Source organism: Bactrocera dorsalis, chromosome 2 (genome assembly GCF_023373825.1).
Source record: "Bactrocera dorsalis isolate Fly_Bdor chromosome 2, ASM2337382v1, whole genome shotgun sequence".
NCBI classification, from domain to species: domain Eukaryota; kingdom Metazoa; phylum Arthropoda; class Insecta; order Diptera; family Tephritidae; genus Bactrocera; species Bactrocera dorsalis.
In genome coordinates, this window is record NC_064304.1 from 83,560,419 (window position 1) to 83,581,052 (window position 20,634).

Sequence of the window (20,634 nt, forward strand, 5' to 3'; positions counted from 1 at the left end):
ATATCAAGGAACCTATATACTAAAAATTACAGAATATAATAACCATACTATAAATAAAACATAAATAAAGAAGCTTTGGCTTAACACCATGGCCTCATGATGCGCCCCGCATGTTCGGTCAAATGGCCCAAAACAAGATGGCCACAGACCGAGATATTCACAAGAAAATTTTGTTCAGCGACGAAGCTCACTCTTGATATTTGGAATAATGCTAATCCATTGGCCATTGTTGAGACGCCGTTATATCCTCAAAAGACCCTGTTTGGTGTGATCTATGAGCAGATGGAATCATTGGTCCATACTTCTTCAAAAATGATGCCGTCCTCTATAATGTTTCAGTCAATGGAGAAGGCTACAGAATTAGGATTCATGCATTTTTCGTCCTTGAACTGGAGTATGCTGATGTGGACGACATTTGGTTCCAACTGGAGGCCGTTACTTCCCATACAACTCACGAAGCAACCAAATTATTGAAGGAAACTTTTGGTGAGCGTTTATCTCGTGGGCCTGTGGCGTGCCCTCCAAGATCGTGCGATTTAACACCGCTGGATTATTTTGTTGGGTGGTGTGAAGTTGTTTGTCAACGCGGATTACCCTGAGACGACTGATGCCTTGAAGGAGAACATTCAGTGCGTTTTTACTGACATACGGCTCCAGTTGCTGCAAGTGCAGCCCGGTTCTTCTCCACCTGGTCTTTGCAACAGAGTGGTGGTCTTCCTCTTCCTTTGCTTCCCCTGCAGGTACAGCACAGCTGGAGCGTTTTCGTCCATTCGGACGACATAACCTAGCCAGTGGAGCCGCTGTCTTTTGATTCCCTGAATATGTCATACATCTCGTACAGCTCAACGTTCCGTCGACTGCGGTATTCGCCGTTGCCAATGCGCAAATAAATCTTTCGCAGAACCTTTATCTCGAAAACTCGTAACGTCGACTCATTAGATGTTGTCATCGTCAATGTCTCTGCGCCATATAGCAGGACGGGAATAATGAGTGACTTATAGAGTTGGGTTTTTGAGAGGACTTTAGTTCTCAATTGCCGTCTCAATCCGAAGTAGCACCAGTTGGCAAGTTCTATCCTGCCTTGGATTTCCAGGCTGACATTGTTGGTGGTGTTTATACTGGTTCCAAGATGGACGAAATTAACACGACTTCGAAGTTACGACTGTCAACAGTGACGTGGGAGCCAAGTCGCGAGTGCGACGACTGTTTGTTTGAGGGGATATTTCGTCTTGCCCTCGTTCACCAGCGGCCCCATTTGCTTTGCTTTTTTATCCACTCTGGAGCTCTTATTGTATGTCAACTTTTGTCATAAACACCCTTATAGCAAAAATATTATCCTTGTGTTTAGAACTTTAGTTCTCAGCGCTGGTTAATATTTTTTTTGTTAGATTCCGTGAATCAAGTATTATTAATCGGATATATAAGTTTGTCCTCTTAGAGTGATATGAATTAACTATAAACCAGTCACTGGAACCAGGCCCTATCTACTAAGTTCATTTTAACTTCATAACTCAAAGCACCTCTAGAGCAAAAATTTAGAAACCTCGTAGTTGCCAATCTTTGTAGTTGATATTCTTTTTTAAGATTCATTCTTTCCTTACAATCTAGTCGCATGGAGTCTACTAGGCTATAAAACAACAACAACATGAGTGAATTACCACTCTAATCGGCTTTAAAGCATCAATCATCTTATTGAACTTCTAATTTGATGGTTGCTGAATAGAAACGCGCTAGCCGCTGCCAAGACACAAGCGCATATGCACGTAAGTCAATGAGGGCGCATCAAATGCCTGAGTTTTATACAAAAATGTATTTTCTTACGCTTATTACTTAAATGCTCCGGCGCAATGACGCACATTTTTTACGCTTTTCATATCGAAAACGCTGAAGCGGATTAAAAAATGCAATTGCCACCGGCAAACAATCGCTTTGCGACGTCATCTTTGTGAGCGTTTTGGTTTCGCCTCCCGTCCGAGCGGCGCGCTGGCTAGCGGCTGCAATACGATCAGCTGCCGCTGAGCGCAGGAAGAAATGGCACGTCTTAGTGTATTGAGCGCGTGTGTGTATTGGTTGCTTCTCGTTTAATCTTTGGAATCCTCACTATTATGTTGTTGCTGTTTTGTGCTTAACTTTTGTGTAATAATTGCCTTAAGCTGCAAATTGATATGATCCATTAAATTTTTAATAAGATTAAACATTTTGTTGCACGGTGTAGAATATTGGTTTAGACTATTGTGAAAAAAAATCGATTCAAAGGAAATACGCTGCGAGAGAAGAAATTCTACTTTCACTTTTCATTTGTGTGCTGGAGATATTAACAAATTTTATAGAAATGGAAATGGAAAAATCTCTTATGATGTCCAGACTGTTTCCACAATTCAGCCACAGATTCGGTACGAAGCGGAATTTTTATCCAACATCTAAGCAACATTCCCCAATCTACTGCCGCAGAGAATAACGTCAGCCTCGAAATCCAACGCAGAATAACTCTTACCAACAGGTGCTGTTTCGGACTGAGTAGGCAATTGAGAAGTAAAGTCCTCTCTCGACGAACAAAAACCTAACTCTATAAGTCACTCATCATCTCCGTCCTGCTATATGGTAGAGAGGCATGGACGATGACAGCATTTGATGAGTCGACGTTACGAGTTTTCGAAAGTTATGCGGAAGATTTGTGGTCCTCTGCGCATTGGCAATGGCGAATATCGATGGAACGATGTGCTGTACGAGATATACGACGGCATTAACATAGTTCAGCGAATTAAGAAACAGCGGTTTCCTGCTCTGAAAGCATTCCACGCAGTACTCGCTAGGGGAAAAAAAGAAAAGGGAGGATCTCCACTTTGTTGAAAAGACCATGTGGAGAAGGACTTGCCTATACTTGGAATCTCCAATTGACGCCACGTACCGAAAAGAAGAAACGACTGGCGCACTGTTATTAACTCGGCAATAATCGCGTAAGCGGTATCTACGTTAGTAAAGAAGAAGAGCTCCTAGACTTAAAAGTAAATATTTTCTAACAAATCTAACCACATTTATAAATTTCACAGCAGTCAGGAACCTGAGTTAAAGTATTTTGTATACCAAAACTTGTAGTATTTCGAAAACAAAGCACAGCACTTTTGGAATATGGTGAATTGTCCTTCAATGTATGAGATATAGCTCTTTTCTTCCCAAGAAGGTGCACATTTATCGGAATCGCCGATAAGGGACCACTATTGCATGTAGTTGCCATACAAATTGATCAATAAAATTCCAGTCCTTGTATGGAAAACTTTTTTGATTGAGAAGACATCTTCATGAAATTTATCATACATAATTATCCAAGACAGTATTATAATCTTCGAAAACATTTTACAGATCGGAGTACTATAGCATATAGCTGTCATACAAACTGATCGATGAAAATCCTGATCGTGAATGGAAGACTGTTTTATTTCTTTCCAAAATTTGGTGAAAATGATTGTTCATGCAACGGTAGAATCTCCGTGCAATTTGTTCAGATCGTTCAGTACCATAATATTGTACGGCAGCTATATACAAACTGATCGCTCAATATCAAGATAAAGATCGTTTTATTCGCACCTGTGAATGGCATTAAAGCTTCGTTGCAGCCGAAGTTAACGATTTTTTTGTTGTTTTTTGATTTTATTGATGTTTGTGTTATCAGAAACCATAAATTCGCAGAAATTTATAGTCAATGAAACTCTTTATTAATATAACAATCAATAAGGAAACATTGGAACATCGAATCATTATTTATGAGCATATTTTATTTGTGTTAATTATTGAAACAATTTCCTTCGTACATTGCCGTTACGCGCAACATGCATAGCTACATATACACATACATACATATCTAAATAAATTCTTGGCCGAAATAAATTGATTATTCGTGTCTTCTGCAATTCAAAATGCAAATGCAATGCCCCAAATACCAGACAACACACACAAACACGCGCACACAAACACATGCAGAGAAATGCACGTTGAGCGAATCTAACAATAAAAGGTAAGCAAAGCCGCGTCAAACACACACACACACAAACACACCTATAAATTCAAATAAATTTATGCATTTTGTACGCTTTGGTTATCCTTATCGAGGCAAATTGTGGTTATACACTTTAATATCGGGCTTCGTCGCATGTGTGTGTGTGTGTGTGTGTGAAAAGTTTGCTCGAAAGTTTTCATAGGCTACCACAATTCGATTTCTGCCATTCGCAAGGCAAGTGAAACACACAACCAGCAACACTCACTGTCAATAACAACGGCAACTGCAACAACAAGTACAACAAATAAGAATAAAATAAAATATTAAATGCAAATGGCAACCGTAAAATAACAAAAGCAACGATGCGCCGCTACGACATTTGATTTTACGAGTATTTATTGCTGTCGCCTCGCCGACTGAATGACAGACTAGGCCATTTGGCCACTTGGCTGACTGCCTCACTGGCAGTGGCTGTTTGACGGGTATATTTGTAAGCCCGGCACTTTGCTTTAGCCGCGTTTACCGTTTGATTGGCGCTACTGTTTAGCGCGCCTTGCCGTCTCTGTCGCTGTTCAGAGTTCAACTTGCCACACCGAAATATACATATAAGCACACATACATACATGTATAGACTTTTGCTAAAAGTTGCAACAATTTCATTTCGGTAGCGGCATTGTCATAAGTTTTATCAATATTACGGTTACAAAATACTTCGAAATAAATTCAATTCGTTTGCCGCGTTCGGTGGTGCACCTACTTTCAATGGAGACACTAGCAGTTTGAAGAAAAGCAAAAAAAGACAAAAGCAATACCTCAATCAACAACAACAAGCCCATAACCGAACACTTTGCTACTGATGTATTGTTGTTTTTGTTGTATAATAGTTATATTTATTGTTGTTGTTATTGCAAGTTATCAAAAATACAAATAATGCCATTGCTTGGATTTCTCCGTCCAATATTTGCCGCAAATAGTTGGATTTTTTCACTCCCTATTTGATCCTTGATTATATTTCTAGAAATTTTTTGGAAATATGTAAAGTAACATGCACCTAAGAGGAGAGTATTCCTCAAACGCACATGTAGGCACTTAAAACAGTGAATCTAACCTCAAATAAAAAATAAAACTCAAAAATAAAAAACAAATCTAATCTCAACAAGTTAGGAAGAGTTATGTTTGGGTGTAACCGAACATTTCATACTCTTGCAATTTGTCAGGATTAAAGTTAGGGAAGTACCTCAAGGTACAAAACGTCAATAAGAGGTTCGGAATCCAACCAATTATTACATATGTATGTATATACATATGTTTATCTATTAGCGGAGACACTGCTTAAGCGGTTATACCCGAGTTCCTTCTCCACCTAGCTTTTCCATGAGTGACTTATAGAGTTTGGTTTTTGTACGTCGAGTGAAGCCATTACTTCTCAATTGCTAACTCGGTCCGCAGTAACCAAGTTGGTAGGAGTTGTTCTGGATTTGAGGCAGACATTGTTGTTAGTGTTACTAGATAAATTACGAAATTATCCACGACTTCGAAATTATGACTGTCAACAGTGACGTGGATCCCAAGTCGCGATTGCGACGACTATTTGTTTGATGATAAGAGATATTTTGTCTTGCCCTCGTTCACAACCAGTTCCCCAGGATTGTGCGCTGGGTTTGGGACCTGCTATGTAAAAATACCCCCCTTGAAAAGAAGAAAACAGCTTCGGATGAGAGGTACCCTCTTGATGACGACCACTGCAATCGCATTAAGGATTTATAGGCAAGCACCTGGAATGGCAGGCCCCTTAATTGGGGCGGTGGCGCTGTCGAGCTGGTTGATGTCCTCGAGATCAAATACTTACTTTACTTTGTCAATTATATAATTATTATTGATAAAAGTAATCGATGAAAAGTTCTCGGCAAAATGAAGAGTATATCTTGCAACTGAACTCAGTATTATATTCTCATCATATGCGAAAAATATTTAAAGATGATATGATGGTTTCTTCATTATTGTGAATTTCATAGCACAGTAACGGTATCATCATCATCATTTCTGGCATCTAACCCCTCAGCATAGGGCTTCAATAAAGCATTTCCACCTGTTCCCTTTGTTGTCTAGCATCTTTACTTCGTGCCACGATTCTCCGCATTTGTCGATATATTTTTGTAAAGATTTTTTCTTCACATGGCCTTAGGGTGGGCTCGCTTACGACTTTCTTGGGGGTTTTAATTCAGAGCTGGTCGGCAAACTACATCTTTTTGCTGTTTTAATGTATCCATCTCCATTTTCGGAGTTTATATAGTTTGCCGTTGGCTTTCAACTTGATTTCTTATAATAGGTCGTCATTGCAGATGACGTTGGGACACCTGGAGGATACGCCGTAGGCATCTATTAACAAAGCTCGGACTATTTCCAGTAAGGTGATCGCTTACAGGGTTTCACAAACGCAAATCAGTACAGATACAACATTGTCAGATTTTTGTATGAAAGGATAGTTGCGTTGATTTATAGTTTTGCCGTAACTCAGCACTTGCCCCTATTTCCAAATTTATTCTTAGCAAAATGTTGTTTCCTGGGCTGTTTCAGCGTATATTTAGTGCCTATGTAGGTAAAGTCTTCGACATGATCAGTTTCTATGTTTTATAGCAAGATCGTTGGTTTTTGTGTATATTTTCGCCGAGTTTGATTTGATGATTTCTAAATCAACCCTTCCCGACTTTCTTAAACCACAAAAGAACACTCTTCACTATGTAGTGCCAATTTAGAGAGAAAAAATTTAATTTGATTTAATTTACAGTTTTTTCAAAACCATATCTTCAATATATTTTCAATGTGATAATTTTTTCAGATGAATTTTTTACAGGAAATAATTTTTATAGAAATATATGTGTATATATACAATTTGTACCAAATACATGAGTATGAAAACTACATTCGAGTACACTGGATCTATAAAAGGTTGACAATAGCAGCGCAAATCTTCTGAGCAGAGCTGCCATTTACGCTCACACAGCTAATGTGCTTCACACAGAAAACGACGCATTCGGAAGAGATGCGCCCCAAACCCGCCCTTCACAACTCAGCACACATTTCGTTAAAAAGGAAACTTCTCAATGTCAACACTTGCAAATCTCTTTCCTTCAACGTCGCCACTTTCTATGCGCTTGAAAATAACCCGTTATCTAACTCCCTTAATATCATCTGTAATATCATTTGCATTATTTTTTAACTGTTTCACTGAACAACTTAACGCTCTATAATCATTATAAAGTAATAATAAATGAGCATAAATACCCAACTAATTTTCCGACTATAAACTAATAAACTTAACTTCGCACGACATTAATACACGTAATCATACATTTCCACGTAGTACGGTCGTGCTGTCGGCTTTGCGAGATACTCCAGCCGTCTCAGATGCTCGCGCCATTGTCGATAGGTCATGCGTCGGCGTGGCGCCACGAACTCGATCGGCGGCTCGGGTATCGGACAATGCTGCCGTAGCGGTGGCACCATACGCGGCAACGCCAGCCGCAACATATTCGCAGTCGGTTTATAGTTGAGCGCCGGACGGAAGATGGGAAACCGCAGCGTCGACCAGAACTCGGTCTCGTTCTCGAGATGATGAAACCACTTCGGTACTTTGATCGGCTGAAATGGTCGCCCTGGATCCTTTTTAGCTGGCTCTTTCAGTGAGATTTTCGGCGCGTATGGATAGTCGGGCGTTGGTGGAAAGACGTACTTGTCACGTGGTTCACGCGGCTCACTGATCTGTGCCGCGTGCTCGAGCAGTTCAGCGAGCGTATAAGTTTTTTTCTTCTTTTCCTTCTTCTTTTTCTTGCCCTCTTCGACCTTGGCGGGCGGTTGCTCGGGGCAATGTGGCGGCGGTATTTCACGTGGCGTGGCATTCTTTGCTGCCCAGCGATAGAAGCGCACCCAATCACGTCGCGACATCGGACCGCGTTTCTGCCACCGCGTCACTTCACGTTTGGGCCGCGGAAAGTCGAAGCGCTTCGGCACGGCATTTCTCTCGACCCAATCGAACCAGCGTGGGTGTGGTTTCTCCTCCTCAGCCACCGATTCGGTGGCGGTCTGTCGTGTTGCTAGCGACATTTTGTACGATGGAGTTGTTGGTGTAGTGCTTGAATATTTTTCTTGTACTTGTATTTACGTTGGAGCGTACAAATTTGAATTGTTGTTTTTGCGATTAAATGTTTCGGCTGGCGCTTGGTTTGTGGTTTTGAGGTTAGCTAATTGAGCTACTCTAACAACAACTACTTACGGTAACTGTTGCTGCAGTTGTTGTTGTTGTAGCGTACGCAGTTGATATGATCTCTTTTGGCTGTGATTGTTGTTGTAGATGGGCGCATATAAGCGCAGTTAGTGGTTCAACTCAGCGCGTGTTCGCGTTAAGCTTCCTTCAGTTAACGGCTTGAACTTCTGTTGTTCTGCAGTTAGTACCGTTAGGCTTATTGCACACAAAATATTGGTGTTTAGTCGTTGCTAATTAATTGCTGAGTTGTAGTTTGCTGTTGTTGTCTGCTAGGGTTGTTTGGTTGTTTTAAGCTGCTATTGTACGATTTTCGGATTTTAGGTAGTTTTACGCCAAAATTTCAGCACAGAAATTTCGAATCGAAAAGACCGCTTTGGTTATTTGTGTTTTGGTTCAAAATTCTATGCGTATGCACAGTTCTAATGCCAATTCTTGTCCAATATTTTTTAAATTTAAAAATAATTTTTTACACTTTTCAAAAACTTTTTGATTTAAAAGTGCTAGAGTATGTGTTTTTTCGAATTATCAACAACAGAAGGGAAAATCTTGTGGGAACGGGAAATATAAAATACATTTAATAGCAATTAGTTGGGGGATTTTTTTAAATGTCTTAATGTATCGATACAGGTTATTATACCGTATATAAAAAAATTTACGGTAGCCAGTGAGTCACATGTAGCCCTTTTGATTTTCAAAACATTTTCCTTTAATTATTACAGCATACAATTGACATTCATATTATTTAAAATTTTTTATCATATGTTCTCCTAAAACTAGGCAATTGTTGCAATGCGCCAAAATGTAGGCAAAGTTTGCTAAGCCTTTAGGAACAATAATTTTTCAGTGAATGTTGGTACTGCTGTTAGAACTCTCCGGGTCTATGCGAAATAAATTGCCTGGCGTAAGTTCAATACTTAGTATTTCAGATCGATATCTCAAAATCTAAGGGATGATGACATGCGATATATGTAGTTAAATCGACTTAGCTCGACATGCTGAGCCTAAACATTGTGACAAAAAAGCACCCGAAAATTGTAATTTAATTTCCCGGATAAATGATATTTGCAAAGTCAGTAGGACGGCCCGTAATTACTATGCCAAATATAAAAGCAATTTATTAACCAGTTTGTTTTGTGATATTAAGCTTTCAAAGACGGTGGAGAGATCGTTGAAGACAGTCTCATTCTGGACAACCTTCGAAATCTTCAACTGAGGAAAATAAAAAAAAGTGAAGGATATGGTGCTTGAAAATCGGCAGCAAAGTGTTAGAGAGATGGTAAGAGAGCTCTACATCTCTCGCGAATCTGAATGATTTTGGTGGATATTTTGGGTATGAAACAAGTTCTTTTTGGACTCGTCTCGATTAAGCTGAACTTTTTTCAAAAATATTACCGTTATCAGGTCTCTTTGGACATACTTGATCGTACGAATTCCGATTCCACATGCATGGGAAGCATTATAATTAAGCATTTATGAGTTTGACATGCAAGCAAGTCCACATTCATCGAAAGAGGAGGTGGGAAACAACGAGCGGAAACCAAAAAAAAAACACGCCAAAGACGCTAAAAAATTAATGAAATGCTCATAGTTTTCGTGGTTTGGTGCATCATGAATTTTTTCCGGAGGGACGGACGGTCAATAAAAAATTCTATTTAATTAAGGCGTTTGCGTGGCATCCAACGGCCGAAATATGAAAGAACAATTCATGCATTTAACACGATGATAATGCACCATCGCATCGAACCATTGTGACACAAATTTAAAGCCTAAAACGCAAAGTACCATTTATTGACCACCTGATTTACTAGATTTGGCTCCGTGTGTTTTTTGTTTCCTAACCTTAATTGCCGCTCCGTGGAACACATTTGATCGAAGAGATAAAACAAAATTCGCTAAAGCAACTGAAGGCCATCCCTAAAAGTGCTTCGAAGAGGACCTTGAAGGCGACAAAATAAATATTGATGAATAATTAAATATTTTGCGTTTTATTTACAATTTCCGAATACAATGGACACCTCTCAAATAGCTTCTTACAGGGCTCCAAGTCTTAGAGAATTCAAAATACAACACTACTGCTCCCATTTAAATTACAATTAGATATTTGTATAATTAACTAAAAATATTTAATGAAGTTTTTTTATTTTGATAATTCAGATAAAGTTAAAATAACAAAATTGTATCAAGAAAAAATGTAACTGAATTCAATAAAATAATCTTCGATAAAGCACAAGAATAAATTGTAATACAATACAATAACGAATATGATAAAGAAATTGTCTAACAAATTAATAAGGGAAAGGCGTATTTCATACGAAGTTAACACTAATAACGAGTTTTCCGCTTGGAAATGGACACTAAGCGAAAATATGTCACCATTAAAGGCAAAAATAGCAAAAACATACAAAAGAAATTCGAAACTCTTCAGAAGAATAAAGCGGCGATGGCATTATCTCAAATGGTCAACGGGAAAACCCACCGAAAAAACGCACCAAACAAGTCAAGCGGCGTTGGTGGCATCAAATGTTGCAAGTAGCAAGCTGCACGCGGCGGCCAAATGCGGCTGATGTTAATGCGATAATAGTGGAAATGGCGATGACACTGACATCACTGTCCACGAAAATTGCCAATTGGAAATTGGAAAACTCCGCTGATGCGCTTTCAATGCTATCGCGCTTGTTGCTGCCTGCCGCCGATGCCGCCATCAGCAACGAAACACGCTGTCGATCGGTGATCGCGCCGGATGGATGGATGTGTGCTTGCTTGGATGGCTGGGATAAATGCCGACCGGTTGAGTGGATGTGGAAAATAGTGTATGGATAATGCAGCAATAACGGCAGCTGAGGCCAACTGCTACTAAATATTTTATTGTTGTTGTGATTTGCTGGTGACATCCTCCGCTCAATGTATATATTATTGTGATTGCTGTTGTTGGCGACAGCCAAGAGGAATTGGGTTATGACCTCGAATGCGTGTTGCGCGTGCGCCGCGCACCCAACCAACTATGTCCAAGTATGGTGGTGGCACAACAACAACAGCAGCAACAATAGCTTAGAAATATTACAAGCAACAACTACAACTACATACGAAAAACATTACTGTACTATATATTTATATACTGCCAATAAATATATACGGCGATATTGGATATATTTTGTGGCATGCCACATGCAGCTGATGCACGGCGTTGGAAGAAACCTTGCATCGTGCCAGCAGCAACACTTCTTACTTGCAACTCTATCAGTGAATGTCACCGTCCGTATTAGCGTTGCCATATTGTTTTTTTTTGTTTGTTGTTATTGTTATTGCTGTTTTCGCTAGCGATAATAAAGATTTTTTCATTTCGTTTGCATTTCAAATCAAATATTTTTTTGCTTTTCAGCTGCAACCTTTGTGGCAACAAGCACGTTGCATGGCTGTTGTTGTTGCAGTATGGATCTTATGGGTGTCCGCCAGCAGCGTTGTTGGCAGCGCTGACACTTGCATTGCTGCGCTTGCGATGCCGATGTCGGTGGTGGCGATGGCGGTGGCGGTGGTGGCATGCCACTTGAGCGATCTTGAGCTTCGATTTTGCCTGCAGATTTGTTTGGGTGTCGCGTTTGCTTTGACTTGATTGTTGCTGCTTTTGTTGTTGCATATAGCACATCATGCCATCAGATATGAAATTGAGATTCTTTTGCCCTAAAATGGCGTGGAACGAGGAAGGAGAAAGACATGAATTGGGATGCTCAATGCAACGTCTACACATACATGTATGTACATAAGCAAAGTAGGTGGCTGCTAGTGGGACTACTTGGTGTAGGTGTGTTGGCAAATCTTTGGGGAAGTGTCTATGCATAAAGTTTAGCCTACTTTTTAAGAAAAAAATAAACAAAAACTCGAGCTTAAATTAAAAGGAAATACTAACGGCAAAAGCTAAAAATAATAACAAATCATATATGTAGGCGTAAAAATTTAGATTTTAAAACTAAAAAAAATTTAAAAATAATTTCAAAAATTAAAATAATTAAAATTAAAAATTTTAAATTTCAAATTAAAATTAAAACATTTTAAAATTAAAATATAATAAATAATAAAAAATTATGATTTTAAAACTTGATATTTATAATATATTTTAATTGCTTAATTCAAAAATTTAAATTAAATTATTAAAATTTTTTTAAATAATTTTTTGGAAAGAAAAAAGGCTGTGAACAAAAATAAAATTTTGAAACTAAAAAATGTAAAAAATTCAATTTAAATTTTAAAAATTTAAAAAAAAAAAAAACATAAAAGAAAAATAATCATGAAAATTTTAAAATTAAAAATTTTATAAGAGAAAACAAAATTAAAAAAAAAACATTGAAAATAAAATTATAATTTTGGAACTAAAAAATTTAAATTAAAAATTTTTTAAATTAAAATTAGATATATTAAATTAAATTAAAATATTTTAAATAAATTTAAAAAATGTTTATTAAAAAATTTATTTTTCAAAAGTGTTTTTAAATTTAAATTAATTAAATTGTAAAAAATATAATAAACGAAACATTTTTGATAAAAATTAAAAAAAAAAAAAAATTTGATAAAAACAATAAAATTGATAAAAATTATAAAACAAAATTTACTATGTTATAAAACATAATCGTCAAATAATACATTCACACAAAATGTCCTCTTTTAATGTTCGATTCCACATTTACCTCTCTTCGGCTATGAACTAATTTGAGAAAAACATTTGGAGTTCTTATCTAAGTTAGAAAATAGGAAGGTGAACTTTTTCTTGTTCAACTTTTACAAAGGACGTAAGACCATTATTCGAAAGTATTGAAGAAATTTTTTACTATAAAAACGGAGGAAGCCTATTCTTATAATATTCAGTTCATAGATAAATATAAAAAAACAATAGAAATAAGGTCTATAGGAACCGACTGAAAATTGGTTTAGGTTTGTGTGTGAAAGGGAATTGTTCGACTCAAGTTGTCGAACCTGTGTCGCTCATGTGATTGCTATGAGCGACACCAAAAGAGAATTTGCTGATAAGGAGTGATAAAAGATTCCGTGTGTGAACTCAGTATTTTTGTATGTAAACCTATTATAAATAATAAATATACTGAAAGGTTTTTGGAATTCGGTCAGCACAAAAAATGGCTAAAAAGCACTTTTTTCGAAACTTAATTTTTTCAAATTGAGTGACGATGGTACTCGGAAAGTATAGCATTTACATCGATAGTTTAGATTATATGAATTGATTGTCAAATATTGGTCTTCTTTAAGGGCTCCAAATTGCTCTAGCCCCTTAAAAATTTCACAGTGATATAAAATATTCAAAAATGAAAAAAATTAAATTTTCCGCAGTAATAAGTTTTCAATCTATAAGTATCTGTATTTTAGAAACACGCGTCTACATTTTCCAGCATAAATGTATATATTATGAGTGCAAATATTGCAAAGAACACGAATCAAAAAAAGCTCGCTTTCGGCTAAAAATATACGCATACTAAATCTCAAGATCGCTTAATTGTGCTCGTTTTAATTTGAGGAATTTCAGCAGGAGTCATAAATTGGACGTAAACTGTTGCAAATACTAAATAAAAACTGTTAATTACTAAAAAATATATCAACCATTTGAGGCAATAACCACTTTGGAGCGATGCAGCAATTGTTGTTGTTATGGCTGGATTTTTTGTTTGCTGTTTCCTAATTGGCATTTTCCCTCGGTATGGGGGCCAATAAGGTGTAAATTTATGTGCATAAGTGTGCGACCCAATGCGTCAGAGCGTACGACTGGCGGGCCGTGTATATAATTGGTTGTGTGTCAAGTGTAGGTATACTATATACATATGTAGATGTACATATAATATATGTCATACATACATATGTGTGGATTTAAGCTTATATATGTATGTATGTAGATGTGTATTTTTATTTCAGCAACAACTAAGTATGTTTTCATTTGTACATAAATAGATGGTACTATATACACAGTACATACACTATATGTCATATACACTTAGTATATAATATATACCCTACTATTTTAGTGTGAATACCGAAAACTTGAGCTCATTAATTCATTCTTAATTTCCACAATTCTCGTGTACGCAATTCGCACATTCGCGCATTTTTAATCAAAAGTTGCATTTTTCGTGACATAAGTCAGCAACTAAGCATGTACTATGATTATATACATATGTATATATATGTATGTATGTATGTACATATGTACGCATCAGAGCCTATGCATAAATTTGTTAGACATCTGTGTAAGGTGTTTCTGGGCGTTCTCACTACAATCATGGCCAACAGCACACAATTCAGTCGTGTCCAACAAGAGTGGTTACATTTGGTTTATATACATATGTATGTACATACATATGTATGTGTTGTGCTTGAAATTATAAATATTGTTATAATTGCTGTATAAGTATCTCATAAATACTAATTTGTGTCTTTAATTTGGGTTGTTGACATTTGTTGTTTTTTTTTTGTTTTTTTTTGTGTCTACTTTGGTCAAATGTTTTAATTTGTCTTTCTGCAGAGGTATGTATGCACATAGTGTTGTGAAAAATATATGCAACTGAGTGGTTTGATATACTCTTCACGAGGAAGGAAGATTCCACCAATATTATAAGGGTCTAAGGTCTTAAGAGTCATTTAAAAGCACTAAAAGCGGATAACTGTTGAAACTATTTTCTTGTATATAAAAAAAATATATATTTAGAAGTAAATATTCTATGGTTTCATTATATCAAACGTGCCATTTCTTCCAAAAGCCAATGTTTCTGATTTCGTTTGAAAATTATTGTCGGAAATATGAACGCTAATTTGATTGAATACCAAAAAATTAAGAATGTTTAAAAAGGAGATAACAACCCGCCCGATAAGAGATGTTTTCCGGTTGAATAAAAGTATTTTTTGCTTAGAAGCTTGGAAGAGACTATTATACTTTGGAGAAATTATTATGAAGACACCTTTTAGAAAAAATATACATATGCATCTACCTCAAAAACAAGCACAACTTATGTTTTGCACAATACTGTAGATATGTATATACATATTCGGGTGAGCAAAAAACATCTGATATCAAATTTAAGCAATAAAAAAGAGACAGGATTTTCAGCTTAATTTTAAGGAGTTTTGGAGGCCGAAAAAATTCCAATTTTCATCTTTTCTTCATATAAATGTTTTAATTATTACAACTTTTGAACAAAGTGAAATTATTGAAAAATATTTTGTTTCATAAAAATATTTGCAAATTCAGCCAAAAAATCAAAAATCTTTTTTTCACTTTAACAATCTCTACATTTCAAAGCTTTGTGATATTTTTTGCATGCGTTCATTTAAGCCTTGAATTCCATTGCGAAGTTTTTGGGGCACCCTAATATACATATATGTAGATGTGTACTAGAGATTTTCAAAATTTATTTTTTTTCTCTCTCTCTCTCTCTTTTTTTCACCTACCTTTTTACGCTGTCATAGACTCTGCTTGACACTGGGCTTGTAATTTATTCCAAATTAACGTGTCAAACAACAAAAGTACGCGAGGATCTTTGACATACATATGCGTAACTGCTGCCAACAACAATAACAATGTGAAAACTTACTCGCGAACAGCCTGAAAACAGGTGCAAATGTAGATATTTACTATGCTTTGTAAGAATATTTGTGTTGCAACCTGGTTTCAATTGAAATAACTTAAAGTTCAGAAATTTTTATTATTGTACCAGCTACCTCTTTTGCTATATTTTGCCAGTTTAAATTACGTGTCAGCATTCCTAAATCTTAAGCAAAAAAATTTCGAATATTTAGTAAACCAAACATATTCAGCGGTCACTTTAGTAGTGACTTAGATAAAACTTTTTCGACTTGACAAGATATATGACAGTGAGATGTGAAGCATACAAGGACGTTTTATATTTTAAAGCCAAAAAGAATAATGTTCGATTATAAATTCAGCAGATATAAAAGGTTGACGAAAGCGTGGTAAAAAAAAATGTGAGAGAGTATGTATGTATATTAGAGCGGGTCAATTTACAGGGAGTCAAAAAACGTAAAACCAGCGTATTCAGGAAATGTTCTACGGACTATGAGTTTGAAGCCTCGAAGCCAGGCGAGGTTTTTAGGGATCATAAAAACTTGTTCGTCAGTTTTTGAGATATTCGAAGGAAATTGAATGCGTAGGTGAATTTTGATATTCTATTCATCACTAGTCGGAAGCGGACAGAGCGGACAACTGTATCATGTATCTCACTTACAACCGATTAACCCTTCGTTGCATAGCATTGCATATATGCAATGTTAACTTCTCGTTGATTTGGCAGCTACATCGTTTCTTTATTTACAGTTATTTTTTCGCCAAATGAAATTTATATCTTATTACTATTCTCCTTTGGTAGAGTTTCGCAAAAATTCTTGAGTTTTTGTGAATATATGTAGTAAAGAGTAAACTTCTTTCTGATATATTAAAAATGCAGTGCTAATTTTTCATTATTTTTGTGAATTATTGAGAATGTATAATAAAATATTAGTATTTCCTATTAGTTTGGGGAGTTTCTTACCCAAATAGCAAATTCGGTCTTCACACGAACTATTTTTGCAAGAGTTATAATATATCATTGCACATGTGCAATACCATGCATTTAAGCCTAAAATTTTACTTGTAGGGCGCTTACTTATAATGATAGCGCACGATTAATAGAAAACCGGGATGAAAGCAAAGATGAGTATTTACTCGTAGATGATCTTGATGAAGCAAATTTTGAATTAGATATACATACATCAATACGAATATAAACAGCAAGAAGCAAACCAATCTATACATAATTTTAAAGCAGTTAATGTTATAATAGGCGCAGGATGATTAGATCTCATGAAAATTTATGCGCTTGTCAAAAAAAGCCAGAGAAATGAATGATATAGACAAACAAGATCTGAAAAAGTTTTTCGGATATATTGTGATGTCTATTGTTCAAATCCCTAATATTCGAAGATATTGGACGCCAAAAGTAGGCAAGAACTGAATACAGGACACTATGTCAGTGAATAAATGAAAAAAATAAAAGTTGTATGTTTTTGCTGGTATATCTGGATACAATTACATACAACTTCGAAATATATACTGTCCTAGAGAACAGCAGCATCAATAGACTTCCTGAGGAAATTGATTTGGGATCAAGTCCCTACACAGTTATATGTAGGACTTCTAAGGGATATTCCCCCATAAAAGAACTTTTTTTTTTATATAAAAATTACTATACATTTTTTGGCACCTATGTAAACGTGGAATTTATTCACTGGGAACAGTTCGTCGGATCCGAATTCCCAATTTAAAGCTTCTAGACGAGATATTATGATGAAAAAGCATACGAAAAATCCCTTGAATATGCAAACGTGGATAACTTTCATATCGTAAATTTGACTCCAATCTACTATGGCAAAACTCTATAACTAGCAGTTGAACGGTTTGATGCGAAATTTGGACGGAAAATAACGGTCGCTTGCCCAATCGTTCTAAGTATAACAAATTCATGGGGGGTGTTGATTTCCTAGATTCTTTATAGGCCGATACAAAATCAAAATGCTAATAATCTAATCTTATACTTTATTCCTAAAGAATGCACCAGAGAAGTAGTCCCTTCACTGAAAATGAAGTACGGTTGAACCACATGGATCCACTGTCCAATATGGGTGGACACTCGAGTCACTTGCAAATTATCAAGTTGTGTCGGATATACGTACATATGTTAGGTGCAAAAACATGAAATTAATTTATGTTTCGGCAAATGAAGAAATTGTTTCAAAAAATTTCATATAAAATAAACTGAAATTTATTGTAAAAGTAATGAATTTACTTCTGTCCACTTTTATTCAATAAAATATCCATTTAGTAACTTCCTTGTAAATTTATTAGATTTGCTGCATGATATTGCATATATGCAATGTTACGTAACTCTGTTGCTAGAAACACGGCAATCATAAAATTTAAAATATGATTCAAAAAAATTCTATTCATCACTAGTCGGAAGCGGACAGAGCGGACAACTGTATCATGTATCTCACTTACAACCGATTAACAGATTTTTTAAACTATGCCTTAAAGTCACTGGATCGAAATATGTGTTGGACCCATAGTTTCTTAGGCAAAGTTGTTCAGAAGGATCCAAAGAACATTTCCCACATACACGTTTTTGAAGAAAAGAAATCCACCCGCTCTAAGGTATATATGTACATACATAAATAACGCTAACTAAAATAAAGTAGTAAATTCAACACATCGGATGTATGTATCTATTCTCACACTTCGTCCTTTATAGTTGAAAAAAGCAAAATTTGTAGGCGATATTTTATCAGTTTAACATCACCTAAAACCAGACTTGAGGTATACGAACAATTTAATATATAAACTATTTGAGAATTATAAGCTCTTGTCGCAAACGAACGAAATGCCCGCAAATTCGATACGACGCGTTTCGTATGAAAAATTCGGATATATCAACAACATGAAAGCGATCAAGACAAAGACGAAAATGAATTTTGTAGTGCACCAAAAGAGGTTAGCTTAGTTATATTCCCGGAAGGAATAAATAAGAGGATGTATATGCTGGATTAAGATTCGTATCCTCACCCACCATATTATTTCGAGCTGGTTAGCACTTCTTTTTCAGTTGGATTTTATATTTGCAGAATCCAGTTTATGCTTGGAATTTTCTGAGATATGTCTTAAGGAATGGTTGTTATGCTACCGGGTCCTGAATTATGTAAACTATCGGATGACCAATTAAAACAACATGCGATTCCTATCAAATAATGTTACTGGTGACGTTGTTCAGGGGATTTCATAAAGTGTTCTGCGGGCATTTCGAGAAAGAAAATAGTCAGCCGGTTCCCAATAACTTTCTTGACTAAGCTGGTTTGCGCTTTTTTGGCTCAACTCCATTATTACTATTAGGACAGAGGATTAGTTCAAGTATTGGTAAGTTAGCTATGTTCAAAAAAACATTTGTTAGATATATTGGTTCGAAATATTAAATAAAAGCAAACGAAAGTGCCTTTTCGGGAAAAGATTAGATATTCATATATTATTAGAACTAACTTCTTAATTTTATAGAAAATTAATAACTGTTTCTCTTCCGACTTCATATTGAACTTTCCACAGATAATTTAACTCTTACTAAAAAACTCAATTCTTACTATACACGCATCATGGTGCATGATAAATCTAACCTCACTCAACTCAAGAAAAAAACAACATAAACTTTTCCGATATCATAAAAGTTTACAGAGCTGTTCTCTAATAAATAACTGCAATTCCGTAAACAAATTAACACGTTCTAACAACGCCGCTTTGCACTGCCACCAGCAATTGCGGCACAACCACCGCCGTGTTGCAAGTTGAACAATTGAGATTCTCTTTCGCAGAAGTATGAAGCAATTTGACAAACAGGCGTGCTAAAACGCGACGCAGTCACAGCAGAAGCCACGGTAGTAAATTAAAAAATAATTTAAACAAACAAACAACGAGACAATGCACAATGAGTGTTGCGTAAATGCAGCAACAGCTGGAAGAAAATTGCATGCGCAAAGCGACAATCATCATAACAAGAGCATACTTGCAACTGCGGTGGCAACAACAACGCAAATTAAAGCGGGCGCGTAATGGAAGCGACGTGCGAAAGAGGCGGAAAGCGTTGAACGCAAGAAGCTTGGCGAAGACGACAGTGCACAGTGGTTTGAACTGTGCAAACTGGTGTTTAAAAATTTTAATAATTTCAATTATTAATTAATTTCGCAGAAATTCGAATATTGTCGAAGTAAATAAATGTTTTCGTAAAAGTTCATTGATAGTTTAACACATCTAAGTTCATTTGGAAATCGAAGTTTATTTTAAAATTATTAACTTTGTTCAGAAAATTCTTTAACATATAAGTACACTGGTGCCATAAATATTTGGGATATCATGGACTTCTCCAAAAACATATTTTATGCTCTTCACCACGTGGAAAAACTCGAAAGTACAGGTGGAATAATCCAACTTTTTGAAACCGGTCCCCAGCTGCACAACTTGCAATTAAATCATTTAGTTCCATTTTCAAGTCGTTGGAGAGTTTTAAAGAGACTTTTCTGGGCGTAACGTCCCGACATTCATTTAAAACTGGTTAAGAGTTTGTCTTTCCTTCTTCAAGTTTCGTGGTTTTTCATGTCGTGAAGGGCATTAAATATCATGATTTTAGTACAGTTGACGACATTGGCTATTTCCTTCATAGTTAATCCTTCAATGCACAGTTTCGGCAACACTTTTCGTTCAAAAGTGGTGCAATCAACGGACCCGTCCAAAGCTTAAACAAAATAAGATTGACGCCGTCTTGATAGAAATAATAAACACAAAGTACTGTTATCA

General features: G+C 36.1%; 2 protein-coding genes across 2 annotated transcripts in view; both read right to left on the reverse strand.

The window, feature by feature from the left end:
• The window catches only part of LOC105228558 (chromatin-remodeling ATPase INO80), a 77,874-nt gene that overhangs the window by 10,388 nt on the left and 46,852 nt on the right, over positions 1–20,634 (reverse strand). The gene's annotated exons all lie outside the window — the stretch shown is intronic.
• On the reverse strand, positions 6,517–8,778 carry LOC105228554 (uncharacterized). Its single transcript, XM_011208431.3, has one exon. It carries the CDS (start codon positions 8,096–8,098, stop codon positions 7,328–7,330), a length of 771 nt encoding a protein of 256 aa, XP_011206733.1. The 5' UTR covers positions 8,099–8,778; the 3' UTR covers positions 6,517–7,327.